Raw genomic sequence first — 22,664 nt, 5'->3', positions numbered from 1 at the left:
CTGTTGTTCCCTCTCCCTCCCTCTCCCCTTCTCTCTCTTCCTGTTTTGTTCAGCTTTATCCTCTAATAAATAGCCTTGCTGTGACAGATGGTCTTGCTTGCACCTTAATTTCATAACATGGAAATATATAAGAACAAATCTCACTCATCTGGATAGATACTGTTAATTTCCATCCTCCAGACCGTGACACAGGGGAACTCTGCTCACTCAGACACACCACCAGGTTGTAGCAGCTCCATCTGTTCAAGAGCTGGAGAGAGATTCATCTAACATTAGGGTTCATGACTTGCAGTCAGGGAGTGGCATCACATGTTCAGATCACGCCAAAGTTTTGAGTAGCCCAAGAAAAGGTTTGCAGGGGATGGAAGCGTGAAGAAATGCTACAGAGGACCTTTTCACCTTGGAAATCCACATCTTTCCTTGCAGAACAGTGTAGTTGGGCACCCCAAAAACAAGAACAAAAGCAAAATTATTTATTTTTTGACAACTTCCAAAAAAAGTAAGTTCAAAGCCTAGCTATATCTACTCCAGGCTTCAGGACAGCTTCCCAGGCTCTCAGAGCTGGTATCTCTGCCTGCTTGTCAGCGGGTGAACAGCAACACCAGCTCACAATGAACAGTATGAGGAAACAGGTCAAAAGGCAGAGCCAACATGGGGGTAAATGGCTTTCCTGACAGCTTCTTCCCTGGGTTAGGTGGGCAGCACAGCCTGTGGAAAGCAAAGAAGAGCATCTTTTAGACCAGCAACACACTAGCACAGAGGAGCCCCTATTACAAGAGGGATGTGGAGATGCTGGAGTGTGCCCAGAGAAGGGCCACGAGGATGAGCAGAGGGCTGCAGCAGCTCTGATGTGAGGACAGATTGAAAGAGTTGGGGCTGTTCAGTTTGGAGCAGAGGAGGCTCCCAGGTGACCTTGTGGCCTTCCAGGATCTGAATGAGGCCTACAAAAAAGCTGGGGAGGGACTCTTTAAGCTCTCAGGGAGTGCCAGGACTGGGGGGAATGGAGCAAAGCTGGAGGTGGGGAGAGTGAGGCTGGAGGTGAGGAGGAAGTTGCTGAGCATGAGAGTGGTGAGAGGCTGGAATGGGTTGCCCAGGGAGGTGCTTGAGGCCCCATGGCTGGAGGTGTTTGAGGCCAGGCTGACTGAGGCTGTGTGCAGCCTGCTCTAGGGTAGGGTGTCCCTGGGCATAGCAGGAGGGTTGGAACTGGCTGCTCCTTGTGGTCCCAGCCCTGACTGATTCTACGATTCTATGCAGGAAGGAGGTATGGTGGCTGACATTCCTCAGAGTCTGCAGCTGACAGTTGGCTGAGGTCTGGAACCATCAATACTTAATCCCAAACCAGCTCTGAAAACCTGATGGCCAAGCTGAAGATTCAGTGACAGATTTAAAGCTGTCTGTCACAAGCCACCCCAGAGGACATACACTCAATACCCTTAGGAAACAATCCTTGTTTTTGCACTAACTTCACTGGTTGCCTGCAGATTTATCTGCCACAGACACTCAGCTCTGTGATTAACCCTAAGCAGGTGTCCCATCCTCTTGGCTTCCTTTTGTTGGCTATGAGGGGCCAACCTTCCTGCAGTGAACCCAGCAGACTCCCTATCTCACATCCAGAGGTGCTGCTTTGTTGGGGGAAGGATGCACAATGCCATTACAGCATGTTGGCAGTATTTTCTGTTCCTTACTGATGCACTAAAGCATCCTGCTGGAACACAACCCCCCGAAGAATACCTGAGTGCAGCTTGCAGGTAGCCTCATAGTAACATAAAAGCATAATGCACTTCTGACTATGCACTAACTAATCCTGGAGCACATCTGCAGAACTCACACACTGAAATACAGTCACAACAAAAATCTTGCTAAGCTGAAGTCAAGTATTTACAGATCACAGAATGACAGGGGTTGGAAGGGACCCAAAGAGATCAAGTCCAACCCCCTCTGCCAGAGCAGGACCATGCATGCAATTTATGGCCCTGGCTGGACATAACAGGGTCTGTCACTAAGGTCAGTGGAAAGGAAGGGAGGAGGATGCTTACTCAACAAAGTTCCTCATGGCTTCACCCTCTGGCTTGCAGGAGATGTAGAGCAGCCTCCGGATGGATGTGCAGTTTCGAATGGCTCGCACCACCCTGTAATCTGTAAACACAGACACTGCACTTCCCCGCTGACCTACCACCACTCTCAGCTCTCCAGGAGAGCACAGAACCACACTCAACTGCCAAAGGTACAAGGGGAAAAAGAGAATATAAACTTTTTGCCATGTCTTGTCTGAGACGCAGGCTGTTAGGAGGCCAGAGATGAGACTGGCACTGCTAACACCTTAGCTGGTTTGGCAGGGCAGAGCAGTGGAAGAAATTTGTGCCCCCAGGGGGGTGAAGTATGATAGAAAAATTGTTACATAAGCAGAGGCACATAAAACCTTCCACACACTTGTGGCACTGCATTTGGGCTTCAGGACCACTTTGGGACTTCCCAGTACATGCTGGAGTGAGTCCAAGACAATCAGAGAGCTAGAGCACTGCATGCATGAGAAAGAGTGTGAGGGCTAGGGCTATTCAGCTTGGAGAAAAGAAGGTGGGCTGGGATCCATCTTCAGGGGCCTCATGGGAGATTACAGAGAAGATGGGGCCAGAATCTTCTCAGAAGGGAACAAGAGGATGAGAGGCAACAGATCCACTGTAGCAAGGGGAAATTCTGATTAAATATGTTAGGGAAAACATTTTCAGGAGAGGGTGTCCACCCTTGGACACCCTAAAACCTCAGCTGGGTTTTATAGCCCTGTACAACCTTATACAACTTTGAGGTTGGCCTTGCTTTAGTTGGGAGATTGGAGTGTAGACCTCCAGAGGCTCCTTCTCTCCTAAATACTTTTGTGAGTCTATGAAATATGGACAAAAAGAGTAGAGCTGTCTGCCTTAAAGAGAACACATGATAAAGGCACTGAAAACAGCACACTCCATGGGATTCTACCTGCTGTTGGCAACAAGGTAAGAAACTAGAGACTAAGGCAGCAGAGGGTTTGGAGCCAGTGTTAACAGGTCTAACAGAACTTGATCTAAATTCTCTGTTCTCAAGATGGAAATAAATGGCAAATTCACTCACGGAGCCCAGCCCGAGATGGGTTCACCACAGCAACAAGAGGTCGGCCATCCTCCCACGATGACAGCAGTTGTGGCAACACAGCCTCTGCCTTTCCACTGTGATACTCACAGTTTGAAATTCCTGTGAAGCAAAAGGCAACCACATGAAGTGAGAAGAGTCAAGCTCACCAGACGTGAGGTATAACATGAAGCACCACCTTTTGCTGGGTGGAGGTAACTTGTTAGGATCCTTCTGCTCTCTTCTGCTTCTGGTTTTTCAGCAGTTAGTTTGAAACTTTCTGCCATGGAGAGCTTGAACTCACCATTAAATGCTGCATTCCACCTGGCATCCTCTACTGCCTTCTCCATCACCTCGATTCCAATAACCTTGGACACTTGATGAGCCAGACAGAGACTAATTGTGCCTGGAAATGAGGGAAGCAAAAAATACTCCACAGATACAGGCTGAAGATCATTTTTGACACATAAAGCACCAGCCCTGGGAGGCTGACTCACAAAGCCACTGCTCACCAGTTCCACAGCAGATGTCGAGGAAGGTGGTGTCCCCACCAGCCTGGCTCAGCTCTCTGACTGCCTGGTACAGAACTTCTGCTCCACCTGTGTTTACTTGGAAAAAGGCATCTGGAGAGATGCGAAACTTCAGGCCAAGCACTTCTTCAAAGATGTGTGGTTCTCCGTGAAGGAGCTGGAAGGGAGACTGCTCATGGGAGCAGCGTGTCATGGTGCTGGCAGAGGACACCAGAAAACAGCTGTTAGAAGGCAGCAGAGAAAGTGGGGTTTCACTTCCCTTCCCCAAGTGTCCACATGCAGGGAGCGATAGTTCTACTCCCAAAGCTTTTATTTCATGTGTCTTTTCAACAGGATCAAAGAATTTGGATTCTTTGTAAAGTATCTGCAACTTCCACAGCCTAGAATTCATTAGAGAGACCAAAATGACTTTGCAGGAGGCAGCAGTCCTAGGATCTATTCCCAAGGTTTGCTGCTAATGCTGTTTACTTGCTGGGCAAAGTCACTGTAGGTTGTTTTCTTTAGCTTCCCAGGGTCCTAACTCCCATGAGGGAAAGTCATAGTGTATTTAAATATTTGTGGTCTGGAAAACCAAAAAGTGTGGCCATCTTAAAACCATGTCTGCAAGAAGCATGCAAACATCTGTTGTTCTATTCAGGAACAACCTGGACTGGCAGGATTTGAATTGATCAGAAAAGAGGGAGAAGAAGAAGGTGGCTTTGTTTCCACTCTTTCCCTGAGTCAAGACATATACCTCTCTTGGAAATACAGTGAAGTCAAGTCACAGACTGTTCCAGGTCCACAGGTGAAGAACTCCTTCAGCAATGCTTTCTGAGTAGCCAGTTCCTCCTGTCAAGAGAAAGGAAAAGCCAGATGTTTGAGCAATCTGACTGGACACCTCTCCTCAGCCATACACCCAGCTCAGGTCAGCCTGATGCACCTCTTGTCAGGCGCCCTGTCCTCCATGCTCTCACCTGGCCCAGCTCTTGAGGGTGGAAGGTGACGATAGCCATGGTGTGGCCACGGCTGGTGGTGCGTACCACCAGCTCCCGCCAGTGTCCACCTTCGTGGAAGAGGAGACAGGGATCCAGGGGGGAGCAACGGATGAAGTCCTCATAGCACTGAGCAGAGGAGAAATGGCACTCACAGCACAGCAAAGGCAACTGCCCTGGCCTTAGCGTATCTCAGTGTGCCCCGAATTGATGGCCCTTCCAGCAGTACCATCTCCTTTTGGTTTTTCTCTCTGCTTGCTTTCAATACACTGAGTGAAGCTCTTCCCAACTTCACAGAAGGCAAAGGCATTGTACTCATTTCAATTTGTGATTCTTACATATTTTAATAGATGGGCAGGAATTCATTGCCCCTTGATTAACTTCGTTCTTTGGGACGGTTTAGAAGCTGCGACATTAACATGCAACTTTTAAATGATTCATTCATCAACCAGAGTCAGGCCTGAAACTTTTCAGAACATGAAAATGCACTTTCAGTGTAACTACAATGACAGTGTTCCTCCAAACAAAGAGATATGGAAGCCTCTCTATTCCACAGTCTAGGGATGGACATGACTTGGTTGATTTTACCTGGGCTACTTGTTTGTGTTTTGGGGGTATGTTCTCCATGTGGTTGGCTTTCACACAGACAATATTTCTAGCTGGAGAGAGACAGACAGGTTATTTGTTGTTATTTGTTTCAGGGCATGTAAACTACTGTAGCAGATGACAGGATAAACTGTGGAGATGCCTTTCTCCTGGATCTGGTATCCCAGCGTCCCACTAAATCCTGTGATGTTCTAGGTTCACACATCCAGCAGTATTCAACAGAATTCCCTTTGCCTGTGACCACTGTCACTGACTTCCATGAACAGCTTGGAGCTCCAGTAGCATTTTTAATGTCCTCTGTTACTCCCAAAGGAGCCACTGCACTGTTCTTAAACTAAGGGAGCCAGAGCAGAGCAAGCTGGGTTTCTACCTGGGGAATAATAGTGTGTGCTTACAGCAGCAAAGCAGTTTGAGCTGCCTGGAAGACAGCATTCTCATTTCAGCTTAAATGCTTTAGCATTCTGCTGTCAGAGGTCAAATGCAGCCATAGAATGATTCCTTCAGTGAAAGAAGGAAGCAGTGACCACACCAGCACCTCTTGCTATGGATGTGGCCAAGCACAACCTATTATCTATGGTGGGAACAAGTTCACCACTAAACAGCCTGCAAGGAGCTGACAGCTCAGTCACACAAAAATAAACTGCCTTGTGCATCCCAAATGCTCCAAATGTGCATGTGCAAATGCCTGTGGATGTGCACACTGCACCATGCTCTCCCTGCTCAGCACAGGCACCAAAACCATGGGAACAGGATAATTAAGAGTCAGAAAGCTAAATCCTGGAGGGGCTTCTACTGCAGCTATTGTCCCTTCTGCTATGTTTAGCAAACTAGAAGCTGTTTTTTCGTAAGAAAGTAATGAACTGAGATTTTAAAATTGCTGCCCCAGACTTGGTGGTGTTTCTGATGGCATCCCTTGGGATTCAGGCTCCTAATTTGGCTGTAGGTTGTCACAGTGAAGCCTTGCCCCAACCCAACTCACACCAGCAGTTTTCTACTCAGCTCCTTGTCCCGTACAGACCTCGGCCAGTTCCCACATACAACCCCACAGTTTTGGGGTTCCCATCCGGTCCTCGGTTCACAGAGAAAGTAGATTTGTTTCGGTAGCCATTAATGATAGGCTGAGGGAGGAAAAAAAAAGGAAAAGTAAGGCCCTGGATTAAAAGAAAAGGTAATGGAGGAAAGCCAAAACCCAGCCTGGTTGTTCTGTTGGCAGAATGGGAAGACACATCTGAACGTGCAAAATGCAGAAATGGAGCCTGGGTGTGAGACCCCCAGTTTCACTCCTTGGGAGGAAGAAATGGCCACCTGTGACAGGTTAATCAGGGAAAACCAGGGCACAATAAAGGCTTCCTCATCACTGGGCTGGCTTCACGCTCTGGCAGTCACTGGCTGCAAAGCAGAATCTAGCAAGGACTGCCACAAGCACATTCTCTGCAACCAAGTAATCCCCACCATAAAACTTTTGAGAGTTGAGTGAGTGTTAGTGGCTCACAGTGGACAGAGCGTTGCCATGGGATACTCACTGAAGGGACTACAGGCTGGAGAGGACAGCAGAGTCCACCAGGTTTCTGTACATCTATGCCCAGCTCCTCAAGATGAGATGCCAGTGTCTGCAAAATCTTCCTCTGGTTTTCATACTTCACCTACAGAGGAGTCTTAAGCCAGAAACACTCTCACAGACCACATGATGGTAGGCAGGTCTTCATCACCCACCTCTGAGAAGGAAGAAATACTTCAAGTGGGATTTTGCCCAGAGGAGCTCAGCCTTTCTCATCACTCCAACTTCTTGGAGCCACAGGGAGAGAGAAATCTTGTGTCCACTGCCATGGAACACGTGGTCCAACCTGAAGCCCCAGTGAACCAGCTGTCCCACGCTGGACAGGATCACTGTGCAAGTGCCCATCCTATTGTGTTGGTGACCTCCCACACCACTCACAGTGACCCCAGCCCCATCCTTCGCAGTAACTTAAGATTTAAAGCAGCAGTAAAAGGACTCTGAAGACTTTACAGCATTAAGCAACAAAGGTGCTCGGAGCTGTTGCTCAAGGGGAATAGAAGGGAGGACCACAGTTGGGGCAACAAGACAAAGCAAAGTGCAGGTAAGCACATCTTACCTGCAACTGCTCTTGATAGGAAAGTCTCCACAGCGGAGTCACTGCATTTGCTAACCTGGAAAACACAACATTGCTCAGAGATGCTCTCTGCCTGATACAGTGAAACGTCCCCATCGGCTGCTTTATGGGCAAGATCCTTCTGGTATGGGTCCTGCACCAGAACTGGCTGTGAATATCCAAACTCCCTTTACATGGTACCTTCCTGGTGCAGAGTCCTTGTGGCTGGAAAAGTGAGCCAGGAACCATAACAACTAGCTCTCCAGAGGGTAGCCCGAGCCTTGGGCAGAAAACTAGCTAGCGATGCCTGCGTGTCCTGGGTAAGCCAGGTGCTGTTTCCGATCCCCCTTTAGAGGACAGGGCCAGGAATAGCAATTTCCCCGCACGCAGACCCAGTCACTGACTCCAGGCTGGCAATGCCAGGGGAATGAGCATTCACATGTTACTGGGGTCAGAAGGGAAAAGCCAAAACGGAGCAAACAAACCTAAACAAACCCAAACAACAATACAAAACCAAATGCAGGCAGAGAAAAGGGGAAAAAGAGAGGTCACGTTGTAGCTTCAGATGGGTTCTGTTGCTTCCTGAATCAGAAGCTTTGGCTACAAGGACAGTCCAAGTCCTGTCTCCCTGCAGTTTTCCTTTGAAAGACCAAGATGCTCATCACTCGATACTCCCCATCCTGCATCATCTACCTGTTCACATTTCCAGCCACTATTACATCTTTTTTGCTGATACTGTCCTAGATGCAAAGCACCAGAGTGAAATGCAGTTTGTGCAGCAGGCAGGGAATTACAAGCTGCACATTCTCAGTAACCCAGCCATGCAGCAGCAGTTTAGAGATAAACCTTGGAACTTGTCACTACTTACATCTGAGGTAGGGTGAGCAAAACCAAAACACATAAGAGCTGATTAAAAAACCCAAACAGGATAGGGGTGAGGTGGACACGGTCCAAACTATAGCAACTACCCATGAACCTATTGCCTCACTAAGCCCATGGAGAATCTCACCCCACGGCTGCTGTTATTTTGAAACCACTTCCAAAGCGTCCAGAACTGCAAAGCAGATGGAAGGTTACTTTGTGCTTGCCAACGTGCAACTGTTCTGCTCCTAATCCTTTCCTCTTGGCTTTGCCATTATTCCTATCCTCAGGCAGAGCTCCACGAAAGCCAGCTGAACCCTGCCTCTTCTTACTGGGGAGAGCTGGTCTGAGGTGAAACCCTCAACCCGCTTCAGGTCCTTGCAGCTTTAGAAGATCGCTCGTTTCGAAAGAGCCGTACCTCTCCTCCCACGAAGAAGCCGGTGGGCTGCACCGCTCCCTAGCTTTTTTCTTCTCCTTCCACTTTGCTGTCTTCTCCGTCAGTAGACTGCGGTCCCGACCTGCTCGGCTGCTCAGGAGAACCCTCCAAGGGCGGAGGTGCCGGCGGGGCAGCCTCACCGCGCAGCACAGAGCCATGGCGGGCAGAAGGGTTGCACCCCTGCGAGCAGTGCGGCCAGCCTGCCCTCAGCTCCCCTTCGGGATACAGCTGGAGAAAGGCAGCGTGGCCAGCTCCGGCAGCTGAATCACTTGGGTTTCAAGTCTCCCATGGCAGGTCTGACCCAGCGGGAGCGCTTTCACTTTGCTCAGAGCTGCCGCACGCTGCGGGCAGAGCAGCCAGGGTCCCTGCCCTGGGCCGGCCGGGAAGCAGCAGCGGGAGGCGCCCTTTCCTCCCTCGGCCGCAGGTGACCGGCGGCGAAGCGAGCGCAGCTCCCGGGGCCGCCCCGCCTGCCCCAGCTCCCGTAGAGCCCCTCCGCTCTCGCGCGATGAGGAGCTCGCTCCTCCCGCTCGCCGCCGCCTCAGCCTTTCAGGGCTCCGGTGGCCGGATGCGGAGCTCTGCGCTTCCGCCGCACCGTGCAGTGCTTACGGCCGACAAACACCTCCACGCTACGGAACTCCCTGGCAGGCAGGCAGGGCCAGCTCCCGCTCTTACCGAAGTCCGCAGTCTCTGGACTAGCAGCTGTTCTACCCTAAACGTACTCAAGCTACCACCACTGGTACCCAGGCAACCACCTGGATTGGTTGGATGCCAACCCCTTTTCTCCTCCGCGACAGCCAGGTGCAGAGTCTGATGGTGGCTGCGCTGTCTTGTTTTCGGAAGAAAACAAAGTTCTAATGCATGAGGGCTTCCGTGGTTGGGCCGGGTTGTTTAATCCGTCCCCAGGACATTCAGCTTGGTTCTGCCTCGAATTGGCTTTGGGATTACACTTTTTCAAGCACGGCAACTTTCAGTATGTACGACGAGCAGTTTACTACGACTCAAAGTAAAGGAGGAGATGAACACATTCACTCTAATATTTGCTTCTGTTACAGAATTCGTATTAAAAATAAATAAGGACATAGAGGATAGGCCAACAGAGACTGTGGCCTTAGTACCCAGCTCAACCCCGGCCTTGCCGCCGCTCAGAGTCCCTGCCCGGCGGGGCTCAGCATCTCCTGCAGCACCAGATGCAGCAGATGGTTCTGTTCGGCGGTCAGCAGCGGCCACAGCTCGGCCTGCAGGGCCTTCAGCGCCTCCGCGTCCTTCTCCTGGCACGCCAGCACGGCCGACTGCAGCAACAGGAAAAGCTCGGCCGGTAGATAGCTCGCTGCCGGTGGCAGCCCTCCGCTGGCCCCGGGACCACCGCCAAGCCCTGGCCCCGGGCTGTCTTCGGACGCCTCCCAGCAGTACTGTTCCAGCGTCCGGGCGTGTTCGGGCAGAAGTTTTGCGGGAGGAGGCTGCAAGAGGAGCAGTAGCAGCACCCGAGACACCTCGCAGCGTGCCAGCAAGTCCAGGCACGCACCACAGGGTACACCGCCAGCACCCAGGCCGGCTCCGGCCAGGGCCTGTGCCCGCGTCAGCGCCGCCAGCGCGCCGGCGTAGTCGCGGCCCAAGAGCAAACAAGAGGCGCGTTCAGCCAAGCAACGCAGGGCCTCCAAGGGAAGCCGCGCCGCCGTCAGCAGCTCGGCCGCCCGCTGCAGAGGAGCGGCGGCGCGGGCAGGCTGTCCCGTGTCGCGCAGCGCCGCCGCCAGCTCCAGGCACAGCCCAGCCGCCATCGCCGGCTGCCCCCGTTCCAGGTGCAAGCGGGCCGCGAAGGCCCCGCAGCTCTGCGCCGCTGCAACATGTTCGCCGAAGCCGCCACGCAGCCCTAGGCGCTGCCGCAGGTCCCGCTCCTGCCGCAGGAAGAGCCGTGCCGCCTCGGCCAGAGCGGCCGCCTCGGCGGGCCCGTGGAAAAGGCTCTGGGCGCAACGCGCTACGGCTAGCTGGCACCATGCCGCGTAAGGCAGGCTCTCCTGGGCACGCAGCTCCCGCGCCAGCGCCGCGAACTGCTCTGCCGCCTCGGCAACGTTCGGCTTCCGCAAGAACCGCCTCCGCAGTTTAGCCGACACCAGCCGGTACCGCGATAGGAAGTCCCCGTCCCCACCGACGCCCGGCCCGGCGCCACCCGCCGCGCCGGAGCCCGAGCCGCCCGCAGCCGCCAGCATCGCGCACCGCTCGGAGCTCCGCGCCGCCCCGCGTGCCGCCGACCGACCGGGCCCCGCCCAGAGTCACGCGGGCGGGGAGGTGGCGGTGCAGGGCGGAGCCACGGCGCGGGGAGCGGCCAGCGAGCGGCTGCCCGCGCCCTGTGAGCCTGCAGGTACCGCAGCCGCCGGCAGGGGCAGCCCGGGGCGGGCGGCGCCGGCAGAGGATTGGTCACACAAAGAGGTGCGGGGCTTGTCGGGAGGGGCGGGGCTTGCCGTGGCGCCTCCCTTCCGGTCCTTGCGCGGCGGCGGCGTTACCACGCGGGGCGGTCATGGCGGACGGGGACGGTGCGTAGCGGCGGGAACCCGAGGCACAGCGCTTCGTCCCGCTGGGCGCGGTGTGCGGAGGCGGGAGCGGGTTTGGGAGGCGTCCACGCGGGAGTCGGGGCCATCACTGTGTCGGGGGGGGGGGCTGGTGGCGAGCGCTCTCGTGGGCCTGCCCCGCTCCCGGCGCGGTAGGGCCGGCAGAGCCTCCGCGGGACGCTTAGCGTGTCGCTTCCACAGGTTCCAGCGTAAAGAAGCGGCGGAAGAAGGAGAAGCGTGCGTTGCTCGATGAGGATGTAGCGGTGAGTGTGGGGCCGCCGGCCCTGCTGGGTGATTTGCCTGGGGCCAAGCTTGGGTTCCCTGTGGGCTTCCCCAGCCCCATCCGCGGCGGCACGGTCCGTGGATCTTGGAGGGAGGTCTGCATGTGTCGGAGCTCACCTAGCGTGCCCAGATGGGTTTCCCTCGCCCTTAGCAGCGGGAGGATGGCCGCTCCGCGCCTGAGAACCGCGTGGCGGGCAGCAGAACCGCGTGGTGGCGGCGTGGTGGTGGCGGGGGAGCGCGGCGGGTGGCAGCGCCGGTCGCCAGTTTGCTCTGATCTGATCTGGAGTAATTTCATCTGCCCATAGGACATTCAGCACACCGAGGAATTTTTTATCAAGCCCGAGTCCCGGATCCCCCAGCTGGATACGTCTCAATGGCCTTTGCTGCTGAAGGTAGAGCCGGATATAGGCAACTTAGTGGCTCCTTGCTGACCCTGTTCTTTCTTATGCTCAATCAGTGCAGGCCAGTAGAGGTCCACAGCTCTTTCTTTGTGTCACCATTCTCCCTAAGAACCAGCACGTGTGACACTCAAAGCGTCAGCAGCACCGTTTGCATACCTGCTCTCTAGGTTTATCATATTCTGTGACGACGCCACCAGATTTCTTAAGCTATTTATTTCTGTCTCAGTGGCCTGTGTAGACATAGGAGTAGTTTGTGCTGACTTTCTGTGGTGTTGGATTTATCCTGCTTTTTGAATGCTGTCGTTCTTCTGCTTTCCCATCTCTTTTCAGTGCAGAACTTCTGCATCTCTTTGCATTGGTTTCGTTGTTAAGTCGTTTTCATTTTGGAAGAGACAGTTTTGCTGAAATGTGCAAGTCATTTTGTAACTGTGGAGATGTATTGGAGCAAAGCAATGTTGAAACCAAGGTGAGCTGAAGAGCATGTCTGATCTTTTGCTTGGATCTTGCAGAACTTCGACAAGTTAAATGTGCTGACAGCACACTACACACCTCTTCCTTCTGGTGCTAATCCCCTGAAGAGGGAGATTTCTGACTATGTTAGGTAAGTGCAATACGGGCCATAGAGACTTCTATTTACTGCAGAGTTTATATCTTTAAACTGGATTCCTCTTGTACCTTTCTGCTTGATTCAGGTGCTTTGCTACTAACCAGTAAAGATCTAAATAGGATCCTCTGGTTATTGCTTATAAACTTGTCTCATTCTGGAGTTGTGGCTGCCTCGTGAAGGGCCATGCAGACACTTGAGGAGTTCTGTGGAGTCTTACAGAAAGTCTTTTGGCCTTCTAGGCTTTGGGACTGCTTGTAGTTTGTAGCATTTGGGTTAGTTTAATGTTGAGCAGTCTGGGGAGAAGAGAAATCGTTGACCATGGAATGTATCACCTACAGAGAGCAGGACTGAGATGCATTTCTTTGCAGCCATGGAAAACACTGTCAAAATTGCTGTGCTCTTCCTCTGTTAGCTCTGAAGTTTCACTCCTCCTCTTGTGTCACCGTGCACTGCAGGTCTGGCTTTATTAACCTCGACAAACCTTCCAATCCGTCTTCCCACGAGGTGGTTGCTTGGATCCGACGTATCCTCCGAGTCGAGAAGACTGGGCACAGTGGCACTCTGGATCCTAAGGTGACTGGGTGCCTCATTGTGTGCATCGAGAGGGCAACGCGGCTGGTCAAGTCTCAGCAGAGTGCAGGTATGTTTGCTGCCTAGGACAGTTTGTAGTCTGAGTGGGGAGATGAGGAGTTCTAGAGAAGACAAGATGATTTCAAGCCTTTGGAAGGACTGTGCTCAGTACCTTGAGCTTAAGGGTTGCTTGTTCTACTCACTCCCAGCACATCTGTGCTTTCATACGATTTGTGAATTGCCTTTCTGGGTCAGTCAAGATGCTTGTGACAGACTGGTTTAATTTTCTAACTGAGCTTACAGCCTCAGCCTCTACCAGTCCAGTCATTGGCTACTGGAATGGGCTGCCCGGGGAGGTGGTGGAGTTGCCATCCCTGGAGCTGTTCAAGGCAGGATAGGACGTGGCACTTGGTGCCATGGTCTGGCCTTGAGCTCTGTGGTAAAGGGTTGGACTCGATGATCTATGAGGTCTCTTCCAACCTTGGTGAAACTGTGTGATACTGTGAAATAACACTCGGTGAAGAAATAAATGGATCTTAGATTGATTCTGTTGGAAGAATAACCAACTCCATAATAAATTGCATTTCCTAGAAAAGATGGTTGTGAAACTGTCAGAGCTCTGTGGATGTGTGGCTGTGAGGCAGTGTGGACCTTGAAGTCAACATTAAATGCAAGTGGCCAGTCCTGACTGCTCTTGTCGTTCTTGCAGGCAAAGAGTATGTGGGAATTGTTCGGCTGCACAATGCAATTGAAAGTGAGGCTCAGCTTGCCAGGGTAAGTCTGGGCACACTGAAACATGCTGGCACTTCTGATGCAGTGGTCAGCATTGGTAGGAGATGAGAGGGCAGGGGCAGACCTGAGGTGTGCTCTGTGTGTGAGGTGATGATGAAGTTTATCCATTCTCTGAGGGCATTGGTGTTGTCCTCCTGTAGTGCCCAGATTCCTGTTCTAGAGTCTGGGTACCGTGCAGCCTCCAGAGACCCTCCAGTCTTCTGGTGTCCTACTGGGGGCCGCTGTGGTCTGTGGCTGGCTGCCTACAGGAGTGAAGTGATGCCAGCAGGGTTGGAACTCCTCTTTTGAGGGGCTTCACCCCGACTGAGATGAGGGATAATGTCTGATCACATACTGCCACCTGGTGAGAAAGCCCAGTTGTGCTCACTGGCAGCTGGGGTGGCGTTTTGACCGCATTGCTGGTTCACATTGTCTTTATTAAAGGTGACATCATCAAGTCGTGCTGGACCTTGTAATTTCTTATTGTGGAAGTGGTTGTAGTTGCTGGAGACCCCAAGGTGCTGTTGTGCTGGGGCAGAGATGTGAGCTGTTACTTCTGCTTCTGTCCTCAGGCAATAGAAACTCTGACAGGCGCCCTGTTTCAGCGACCACCTCTCATTGCTGCTGTCAAACGACAACTGAGAGTCAGAACCATCTATGAGAGCAAGCTGGTGGAATATGATCCTGAAAGAAGATTAGGTAAAACAAGACTTTCCTGCTTTCTTCCTTTGAAGCTGGCAGTTGATACATCTTTTTGTGACATGGGTCGCTTCCTGGTTGTGGTAGATGCTTTAAGACCCAAGTCTTCACCACTGTCAAGCAATAACTGCTTCATATGTGACTTTGGTGTGCTGAGAAGCAAATCCCACCTATTTTACTTGTACTGCTGCATCCTTCATCAAGGAGCCAAGTGATGTCAGTTGGATGGCAATAGCACTCAGTGCAAAGATGACCTACATCTATCACCCTAGGCTGATGGCTCTGTGAAGGGTTGGATGCATAGCTTCTTTGGGAGGGAGATTGGTTTTTAGATAGATGTTTAAATACTCTTCTATTGTGTGTTTCAGGTATATTCTGGGTGAGCTGTGAAGCTGGCACATACATCAGAACACTCTGTGTTCACCTCGGTTTGCTGCTGGGTGTGGGCGGACAGATGCAGGAGCTCCGCAGAGTGCGCTCGGGCGTCCTGGGAGAGATGGTAGAGTGCCAGCTTTAACTATAGCCACAACTTGAAACTGTCACAGTTGCAAGAGTTCTTTGAAATGTGTTGTTTTGATAGTGTCAGGAGGTGGTGCAGGTGCTCTGGGAGGAGCTCTGTGAACAGCCCCAGAAGTGTGGGAGCCCTTGCTGTAGAGGGTCTGTCACCAAAGCGTTGAGTTCAGTTCAGGGTGTTGCCCTTGTTCTGGTAATTAAGCTTTGGGACAGCGAGTGACTGGGAAGTGCACCGTGGTGGCTGAAAGCTTGTTTTATGCCACCTCTTGTTTCTCAGCCTACAAACCATGCATGTGCCAGAGGTTCAGCTGTGTGATGCCTGCTTAGCCAATCTGTCACCACTTGGTGTCAGGGCACCCTGCAGGAAGCCTGCTTCAGTCTCGTGTGACCCTGGTCTGGTCATAGCTGGATCCTGCTGCTGGCCTAAACTCCAGACCTGATTCCTTTTCCTTGCAAACAAAGCAGGTGTATTGGGAGTGCAGGTGCTCCCCCATGCATCTGCTTGGATTTAGTCACTGGTGGTCACCTATTTCTCAGTTTCAGGTGTTGGGTGCTTCAAGAATTTATTCCCTGTCACAGACTGAAAGCTGTTTGATGGGACAGTAGCCTGTGGTGATAGGATGAGGGGCAATGGTTTCAAACTAGAGTAGATTTAGACTGGATGTTAAGAACAGGTTCTGCACCACAAAGGTGGTGAAACATTGGAACAGGTTGTCCAGAGAAGTAATTGAGGCCTCATCCTGGATAGAATGGTTTAGGTTGGCAGAGACCTCAAAGATCATCCACTTCAAACCCCTGCCATAGGCAGGGACACCTCCCACTAGAGCTGATTGCTCAAGGCCTCATCTAATCTAGCCGTGAGCACCTCCAGGGAGGGAGCATCCACAGCATCCCTGGGCAACCTGTGCCAGTGTCTCACCACAGATATTCAGGGTGAGGCTCAACAGGGCTCTGGGCAGCCTGCTTTAGTGGAGGATGCCCTTGCTGACTGCAGAGGGGCTTGGACTAGACGGTCTTTGGGGAGGTCCTTTCCAACCCATACCATTCCATGGTGCCATGATTTAGCTTTCTGCTCACTAATCTTTGTCTAGATGTCTCAGGGCTTTTTACATTTCTTTGGTTGCATTTCAAAGTTTAAGGTGGGCAGGCTATCCTACATCTAAGTGCTGTCTGAGAATAGGAAGGTCAGAGATTGTGGTGGCACAACCAGCTGCTGAGGGAAAGTATTTTTGCCTCTTTTGGGTTGCTTTCTTGATGCTTTTGAGTTGTGCATCTGTTTTTCACTCCCTTTCAACACACTATCTGCTGTTGGACCTGAGCTGTCTCGATTTGGTGGCTGGCGTTAAAGTTTAGAGGGGCTGTGTGTTTGCAGGACAACATGGTGACCATGCACGATGTACTGGATGCACAGTGGCAGTATGACAACCACAAGGATGACAGCTACCTGCGAAGAGTCATCCTGCCCTTGGAGAAGCTGCTGACCTCACACAAGCGCCTGGTCATGAAGGACAGCGCGGTGAGTCCGGAGGTGTTGCCAGAGCCTGCAAACTGTCCTAACTCGCACAGCTGATAGGATAAATGGGGGTCAGGATCTACGTGCTCAGCACTGTCCTGATTGTGTGCTGTGCAGGACCTTTTGTGGGCCAGTGCCAGATCAGCAGTAAGATCACAGGGTGTTAGGGGTTGGAAGGGACTTCTGGAGGTTTTTCAGTCCAGCTCCCCTGCCAGAACAGGACTATACAATCTAGTGCAGGTCACACAGGAGCACATCCAGACAGGGCTGGAAAGTCCCGGAGAAGGAGACTCCACAGCCTCTCTGGGGAGTCTGTTCCAGTGCTCTGTGACTTGCACTAAAGAGGCTCTGCCTCATGTTGAAGTGGAACTTCCTGTGCTCCAGCTTCCATCCATTGCCTCTTGTCCTATCCCAGGGCACAAGTGAGCAGAGCCTGTAGTTGTCCCTTCCTTCTTGACTCCCAGCCCTCAGATAGGTAGAAACGTTGATCAGGTGTTCTCTCAGTCCTTTCCAGCCTAACCAGCCCCAGGTCTCTCTCTTGCAAAGGCCAAGAACAGAATGGCAGAGAAGCTGCTCTCCACACCTCAGGAGGATGCTGGTGGTTATAAGAGATCCATCCATGTTGTTTGCTGTGGTAGATGCTTTGTTTTGCTTGCTTCTTCCAAAGCCCCCAAGTCTTACATAGTGGACAATAAGAAACAGATACTTGGGGATGTTACTGCTGGGACAGTGATGGCAATGGGAACCTCAAACATTGCAGACACTTATTACCTTGCCTTATTGTCTAACAGTTTGTAAGCTTTCCTTTTCCTTATGTTTTCAGGTTAATGCTATTTGCTATGGAGCTAAGATCATGCTGCCTGGTGTCCTGAGGTATGAAGATGGTATTGAGCTTAACCAGGAGATTGTTGTTATCACCACAAAAGGAGAAGCTATCTGCCTAGGTATGGAGCCCCTTGTCCTTTTGCCCACCTAACTGCAGACTGCATTCCAGTGAAGGAGCCGCAAAAGAGCCCCCATGTGCAGAAGGTTTGAAGGGCTGCATCAGTTCTTGGCAGGCAGGGTGTGAAGAGTACCTCAGACTCGGGTGTGCTCTGTGTGTGAGGTGATGACGAAGTTTATCCATTCTCTGAGTGCAGTGGTGCTGTCCTCCTGCAACACCCAGATTCCTGTTCTAGGGTCTGGGTGCTGTGCAGCCTCCAGAGACTCTTCCAGTCTCCCAGTGTCCTACCGGGGGCTGCTGTGGTCTGTGGCTGGCTGCCTGCAGGAGTGACGTGGTGCCTGCAGGGTTGGAGACCCTCTCTGGGGGGCCTCCATCCTGGCTGAGATGAGGGATGATGTCTGATCACACACTGACACATCACACTTTCTGAGCAGCTCAGATCACAGTAAGAGGACTTGATCAACTACCAGCTTCTCTGAAGTGACTCCAAAGGATGCTGTGTTCTAACCAGGATCTTTAAAGAAGCTGTGTAGGTGACAGGTGCTGACTCAGTGTACAGATGGGTTGTCACAGTGCTCAGTGCTGCGTGGCCTCATGCTCTGTCCAGACCTATATTAGACTGAGAAGCCTTAGGAGTGTAGCACAGCCAAGCTGTTCTGGTTGCACTGCCTGCACTCTGGTCATCTTTGGAACCTGGCAAGCAAAACATGATTTACTGGTAGGATTAAACTCCTCTAGTTTGGCTCTTCAGTGTCTTGGGAGCTGATGAAGGAGCAGCACTGCTCCCTTTTTGTATTGGTGTGGTTCCTTTGTGCTGCCTCAAAGTGCTTCATCTGTTCACAGACCTTTTCATTATCTAGTGTGCTGCTGCTCTGAGAAATGGTTAATCTTGCTGTGTTTGCTGATCCAGCAGTGTAAGCTGGAGGCCTGTGCTAGGCAGGCATGGTTAATGACTGGTGCACTTGCTGCCCCTGAATTTAGCCCAGAACTTGCCTCCAGTGAGGGTGAAGTGGTGTGGGGAGAAGGCAGCTTGCTCATTTATGTGCTGACAGAGGAAGAACAGGCTGCACACAGCAGGTTCCTGCATCACTCTTGCAGTTCTGTTACAGTTACTGAACTCTGCCTCTTCCTGCAGCTGTTGCCTTGATGACCACAGCAGTCATTTCTACCTGTGACCATGGCGTTGTGGCCAAGATCAAGAGAGTGATCATGGAGAGAGACACCTATCCACGCAAGTGGGGTCTTGGTCCCAAGGTGAGTGGCTTGGGGATGCAGTCTGTCCCAGGGTGGCCAGGAGAGCCCAGCTTGTAGGCATGTAGGATTCCAGACCCCTCAGCAGAGCTGCACCTATGTCTTCTCCAGGACCTTGGTGTAATTCTGCTGTGCATTCCTGGAGTCCTGGTGGCACTTCCAGCTGCCGGGACCCTGCCAGCCTGGTGCTTTCCCTCACAGTGGAGCCTGGGCAGCTCTATCTGATGTCCAGCTGAGGTTGCCACTGATGCTTAGATGTGAGCTGCTCTGGTCTATATGGCACCAGCCCTCTCCTGGTAAAGAGCCAAATGATGTGAAGTGGATGGCATGAGCACTTGGTGCAAAGATGACCTTCATCTATCACCCTATACTGATGGCTCTAGAGGGGCAGGGCAAGCAGCTGCCTTTCCTTCTGGTGCAACTGCAACAGTGCCAAAATGCAGATTGTCCTATGAGACACTTCAGTGGTGCCTGAAGGACATGAGTAGTGAGAGCAGCTGTTGGGTTCCTCTCTCATCTCAAGCATGGGATGGTCACAGAAATGAGCATGTTAGCAGTGCTGGCTTAACTGCAGTCAGACTTAAAGCTCAGTGTAGGGTTGCTGTGGCTTCTTCCATTCCTGTGGTTTAGGAGAACTGCAGAAAGCTGTAGGGATGCATGCACATTGTTGGTTTGGCTTATTCCTGGGTTAAGTCCTGTTAGGCTGGGTGGCTGAAGCCCCAGGGAGGATTTCTCCTCTGTGAACCTTCAGTCTGACTTGTTGCACATTGCTCTCAGGCCAGTCAGAAGAAGATGATGATCCAGAAGGGTTTATTGGACAAGCATGGAAAGCCCAATGAGAACACACCAGGTTCCTGGAAGGAGGAGTATGTGGATTACAGGTGGGTGCAAGATGTGTGGATCCCAGGAGCACCCTGTGCAGTGAGGGCTGGGCTGAGAGCTGCCAACTGTGCTTGGAGCATGTCAGACCTGGCCTGAGGCTGTCAGCTGTCTAGACTCATGGGGTGTGGTGGCTTTTCTTGCAGCCCCAGGGAATGTGCTGCTGGTGGACAGTGCCAGAGAGAAAGGCCCTGAGCAGATGGTTATCCCTTTCTAGCCTGTGCTTGTGGTTTCAGAGGGAGTCAATTCTGCTAAATTAAAGAGGGGAGGCCTTGCTGTTGCCCAGCCAGCTGGCCCTGGTGCAGGCTGCAGGTCTTCCCTACACCAACCTCCCCACCCACTGCCTGGCACTGGTTGCAGAGCCCTTGGAAGGGGGAGAGGGCTTTGTGCTTGTGGAGAGCAGCATGAGGTAGTAGCTCAGCCTGAGCACTTTCTCTTTCAGGGATACTTCCAAGAGAGAGGCAGCTGCCATTCCTCGAGCTGTTTCAGAGCCAGAGAGGACTCCAAAAGTGAGTATCATTAGCACCCTCTAAGGTTGCTTGGGCCCTGGTGAAGAGCAGATACATACCTGAATATTCTGGGAACTGACTGTCCCAATGTATTGTGGTTGCATGGTCAGGAGCTAGCTCTAGGGTGACCTGTTTAGGGCCTGAGTGTTTGTCTATGGGATGTGGTGCCACAGGACTCATACCCAAAGAACAATGTGAGAATGAGGAGGTCTGACCTGTGGTGCACAAGCTGCAGCATCGAAGCAAATCTGTTGTATGGAGCCACAGTGAAGGTTCATTATACCAAAGACCCTTTCTGGAGTCTACAGAGTTGCAGAAATGTCCATGCAGGAGTTATCTAAAGTTCCTGTGATTCAGGGTTTGTGCAGTTACCTAAGGATCTATGCCAGGGCTTGTGCCTGCCATTTGGAAAGGTGCAGCAGCGTTTCACACCCTGGAGCATTTTGGATAGAGAGTGCAGTTCTGGGCAGAAGCAAATCCCAGGCAGTGTATGCTGGAAGGGACTGCTGGCAGTTGGCAGCTCATTCTCCCACTCAAAGCATTAACTGCAAAGTTTAAATTGGGCAGAAGAGTTGCAGTGGGCTTGCAGAAAGCTTTCCCATCAGTGGAGGTGCTTTGGCAGGGTGGCTGACAAGGTGTTCCCCCAACAGAGGAAGCGAGAGCCGGAGAGTGAGAGTGAGGAGGCTGTGACCCCACCTTCCCCTGCTACCCCTCCACCAGAGGAGCTGAGCAAAAAGGAAAAGAAAAAAAAGAAGAAAGAGAAGAAGGCCAAAGAGGCAGCTGAGAGTGGGGGAGAGCAAACAGAAGTGGTATGTAATTGGGTGCTGCCATGGGCTCGGTTCCAGGGTGTACAAGGTGGCTGTACAGGGGCGCTTGTAAACTGAGCTGGTCAAAGATGGTGGGAGATGAGGCAGGTGAGGCTTGTGGGGGTGGATCTGCAGTGGGGCAGCCACCTGTGCTTTGGGGCAGTTGGTGGGTACATGTTCCTGGCAGGCCACCTCTGTGCCCTGCTGCCCTGGAAGTGCCCCGGTGGGAGGATGGTGCCTGGCATGGTGCTGGCCTTCAGTCAGCATGGTGTGAGAGCGGATTGTGGCCATGGAGAGCCTGCATTGCATCTGGAACGGGGCTGTTCCTCCTGAAATGAGCAGTGGGGGATTTCTTACTGACTCCTTCCAACCTTTTCACAGACCTATGAGACCAGCACCAAGAAAAAGAAGAAGAAGAAGAAACAAAAGGAAGCAGAAGAGAGCTCAGAGTAAGCGACTGGACCTGTCCACAGCAGATGACCTCACTGGCCAAGAGGAAGGAGTCCGAGGCCTTGGGAAGAAGAGGACTGACTGCACGGCAGAGGGGCCAGCAACTTCCAAGTCCCTGTTCTGCTGTGTATAGGAGTGAGCAGGAGTGCTTGCCCACGATGGCACTTGCTCAGATCCCCCTCCTCATCCTGTTTTAAGGGTTGCCAGAGGAGCGGGGTGCCCAGCTGCCCCTGCATTGTGTTGCTCTCTGAAGCTGAATGATCCAGTGCCAGTAGTAGTGGCATCTTCAGGGAAGCTGTAGCTCCTGGCTCTTACTTGGTGTCTCCGTTTTCACTCTGAGAGGGAGGAATATTTTTCCCCTCCTTCTTGTCCTGCCTCTTTCTTCCTTTTCTTCCAGGATTGGGATTACTACCTGACAGCTGCAGAATGTGTTGGTGGCTGAAGGACTAGCATTGTCATGGATTTTGATGAGGACAGTCATATGAATTATTGGAAGGGCCCTGCTTTGTTTTTAACCTGGCCATATGTTGGCCTGATGCTCAGCTAGAGAAGATGAAATAGTCCACCCCAGATGCTCCTCACTACTTCTCTTTCATAAATTAATTAGAACATTAAATTCCTTTCCCTTTATAATGTGGGAACTTACTTGATAGTTGTCAGAAGCTGGCCAGTAGGCTTTTCCAAAGGGCTGTTGAGACAGAGTCCTGAGGAAGAATTTAGCCAGAGGCAGCTCTGAGGGGCACTGGGTGTGGGCTTAACGGTTTCAGAAGGCCTTGTCCCAATTTCCTTGTCTGAGGTGGCTTGCTGAGGGAGGGTGGTCTCTTCTGTCACAGCTAAGCCAGGATTTTAACCCCTTTTTAAGAGAGGATCCAGGCTGGTTTTTCCTTTGCTTCATCCCTGCAGACATTGTCTTGGCCTTGTGTTTATCTCAACCATCTGACTTTTCTCCTCTTGAGTGCTAGAGATGCATGCAGGCAGTAGGGCCAGCAGCTGGTGACTGTTAGAACCTGACCAGGGAAAAAAAAAAGTCCAATTTTTATTATTTTTGACATAAAAATAAAAGCCTTATTTTTAAATGGGTGATTTTCTTGCTTATGGAGGTCCTGTGGTGGTGAAGGAGGCAGCTCACATACGTCCGTGATGCAGATGGGAAGGCTTTCCCTTCTACCCAGCCTTTGTTTTGCTCTCCTGAAGAAGCTGCTGGTGCAGAGGTCATGTTGACTGGAACATTACTAGAGGGGCCTTGGTTACTGGTCAGGACTTAGCAGGTACTTAAGGGCCACTCTCCAGTAAAGGCCACTGCAGCCTGCATG

The 22,664-nt window shown here is 51.9% G+C and overlaps 3 protein-coding genes and 5 non-coding genes across 10 annotated transcripts; 6 read left to right on the top strand and 2 right to left on the bottom strand.

Moving 5' to 3' along the window:
• Positions 1 to 450: 450 nt before the first annotated feature.
• Positions 451 to 9,490, bottom strand: TRMT2B (tRNA methyltransferase 2 homolog B). Of its 3 annotated transcripts, XM_064159059.1 has the most exons (12): positions 8,597 to 9,490; positions 7,321 to 7,375; positions 6,730 to 6,849; positions 6,225 to 6,324; positions 5,189 to 5,259; positions 4,583 to 4,729; positions 4,363 to 4,457; positions 3,612 to 3,826; positions 3,404 to 3,505; positions 3,103 to 3,222; positions 2,037 to 2,136; positions 451 to 708 (listed from the first exon to the last, which is right to left on the bottom strand). In XM_064159059.1, the coding sequence occupies exons 1-12, from the start codon at positions 8,770 to 8,772 to the stop codon at positions 582 to 584; spliced, it is 1,428 nt and encodes a 475-aa protein (XP_064015129.1). In that variant the 5' UTR covers positions 8,773 to 9,490; the 3' UTR covers positions 451 to 581. The 3 variants fall into 3 exon arrangements, with proteins under 3 accessions (XP_064015129.1, XP_064015130.1, XP_064015131.1); XM_064159060.1 differs by lacking the exon at positions 4,583 to 4,729; XM_064159061.1 differs by lacking the exons at positions 5,189 to 5,259; positions 6,225 to 6,324.
• A 128-nt stretch (positions 9,491 to 9,618) lies between these two features.
• Positions 9,619 to 10,884, bottom strand: F8A1 (coagulation factor VIII associated 1). The gene has a single exon (XM_064159062.1). It carries the CDS (start codon positions 10,816 to 10,818, stop codon positions 9,757 to 9,759), a length of 1,062 nt encoding a protein of 353 aa, XP_064015132.1. The 5' UTR covers positions 10,819 to 10,884; the 3' UTR covers positions 9,619 to 9,756.
• A 182-nt stretch (positions 10,885 to 11,066) lies between these two features.
• DKC1 (dyskerin pseudouridine synthase 1) lies at positions 11,067 to 22,427 on the top strand. The gene is made up of 15 exons (XM_064159058.1): positions 11,067 to 11,142; positions 11,359 to 11,420; positions 11,745 to 11,831; positions 12,350 to 12,441; positions 12,903 to 13,087; positions 13,727 to 13,791; positions 14,361 to 14,487; positions 14,856 to 14,986; positions 16,373 to 16,516; positions 17,337 to 17,457; positions 18,592 to 18,710; positions 19,485 to 19,588; positions 20,029 to 20,095; positions 20,746 to 20,904; positions 21,283 to 22,427. The coding sequence occupies exons 1-15, from the start codon at positions 11,127 to 11,129 to the stop codon at positions 21,352 to 21,354; spliced, it is 1,551 nt and encodes a 516-aa protein (XP_064015128.1). The 5' UTR covers positions 11,067 to 11,126; the 3' UTR covers positions 21,355 to 22,427.
• LOC135184160 (small nucleolar RNA SNORD17) lies at positions 13,892 to 14,139 on the top strand. Its single transcript, XR_010305873.1, has one exon. It is a non-coding gene; the product is annotated as a small nucleolar RNA SNORD17 (small nucleolar RNA).
• Positions 14,694 to 14,769, top strand: LOC135184163 (small nucleolar RNA SNORD83). Its single transcript, XR_010305876.1, has one exon. It is a non-coding gene; the product is annotated as a small nucleolar RNA SNORD83 (small nucleolar RNA).
• LOC135184158 (small nucleolar RNA SNORA36 family) lies at positions 15,151 to 15,286 on the top strand. Its single transcript, XR_010305871.1, has one exon. It is a non-coding gene; the product is annotated as a small nucleolar RNA SNORA36 family (small nucleolar RNA).
• Positions 17,614 to 17,862, top strand: LOC135184159 (small nucleolar RNA SNORD17). Its single transcript, XR_010305872.1, has one exon. It is a non-coding gene; the product is annotated as a small nucleolar RNA SNORD17 (small nucleolar RNA).
• LOC135184162 (small nucleolar RNA SNORD83) lies at positions 19,011 to 19,086 on the top strand. The gene has a single exon (XR_010305875.1). It is a non-coding gene; the product is annotated as a small nucleolar RNA SNORD83 (small nucleolar RNA).
• Positions 22,428 to 22,664: the final 237 nt, after the last annotated feature.

Source organism: Pogoniulus pusillus, chromosome 19 (genome assembly GCF_015220805.1).
Source record: "Pogoniulus pusillus isolate bPogPus1 chromosome 19, bPogPus1.pri, whole genome shotgun sequence".
Classification (NCBI taxonomy): Eukaryota; Metazoa; Chordata; class Aves; order Piciformes; family Lybiidae; genus Pogoniulus; species Pogoniulus pusillus.
This window is presented reverse-complemented; position numbering and strand designations above follow the sequence as displayed.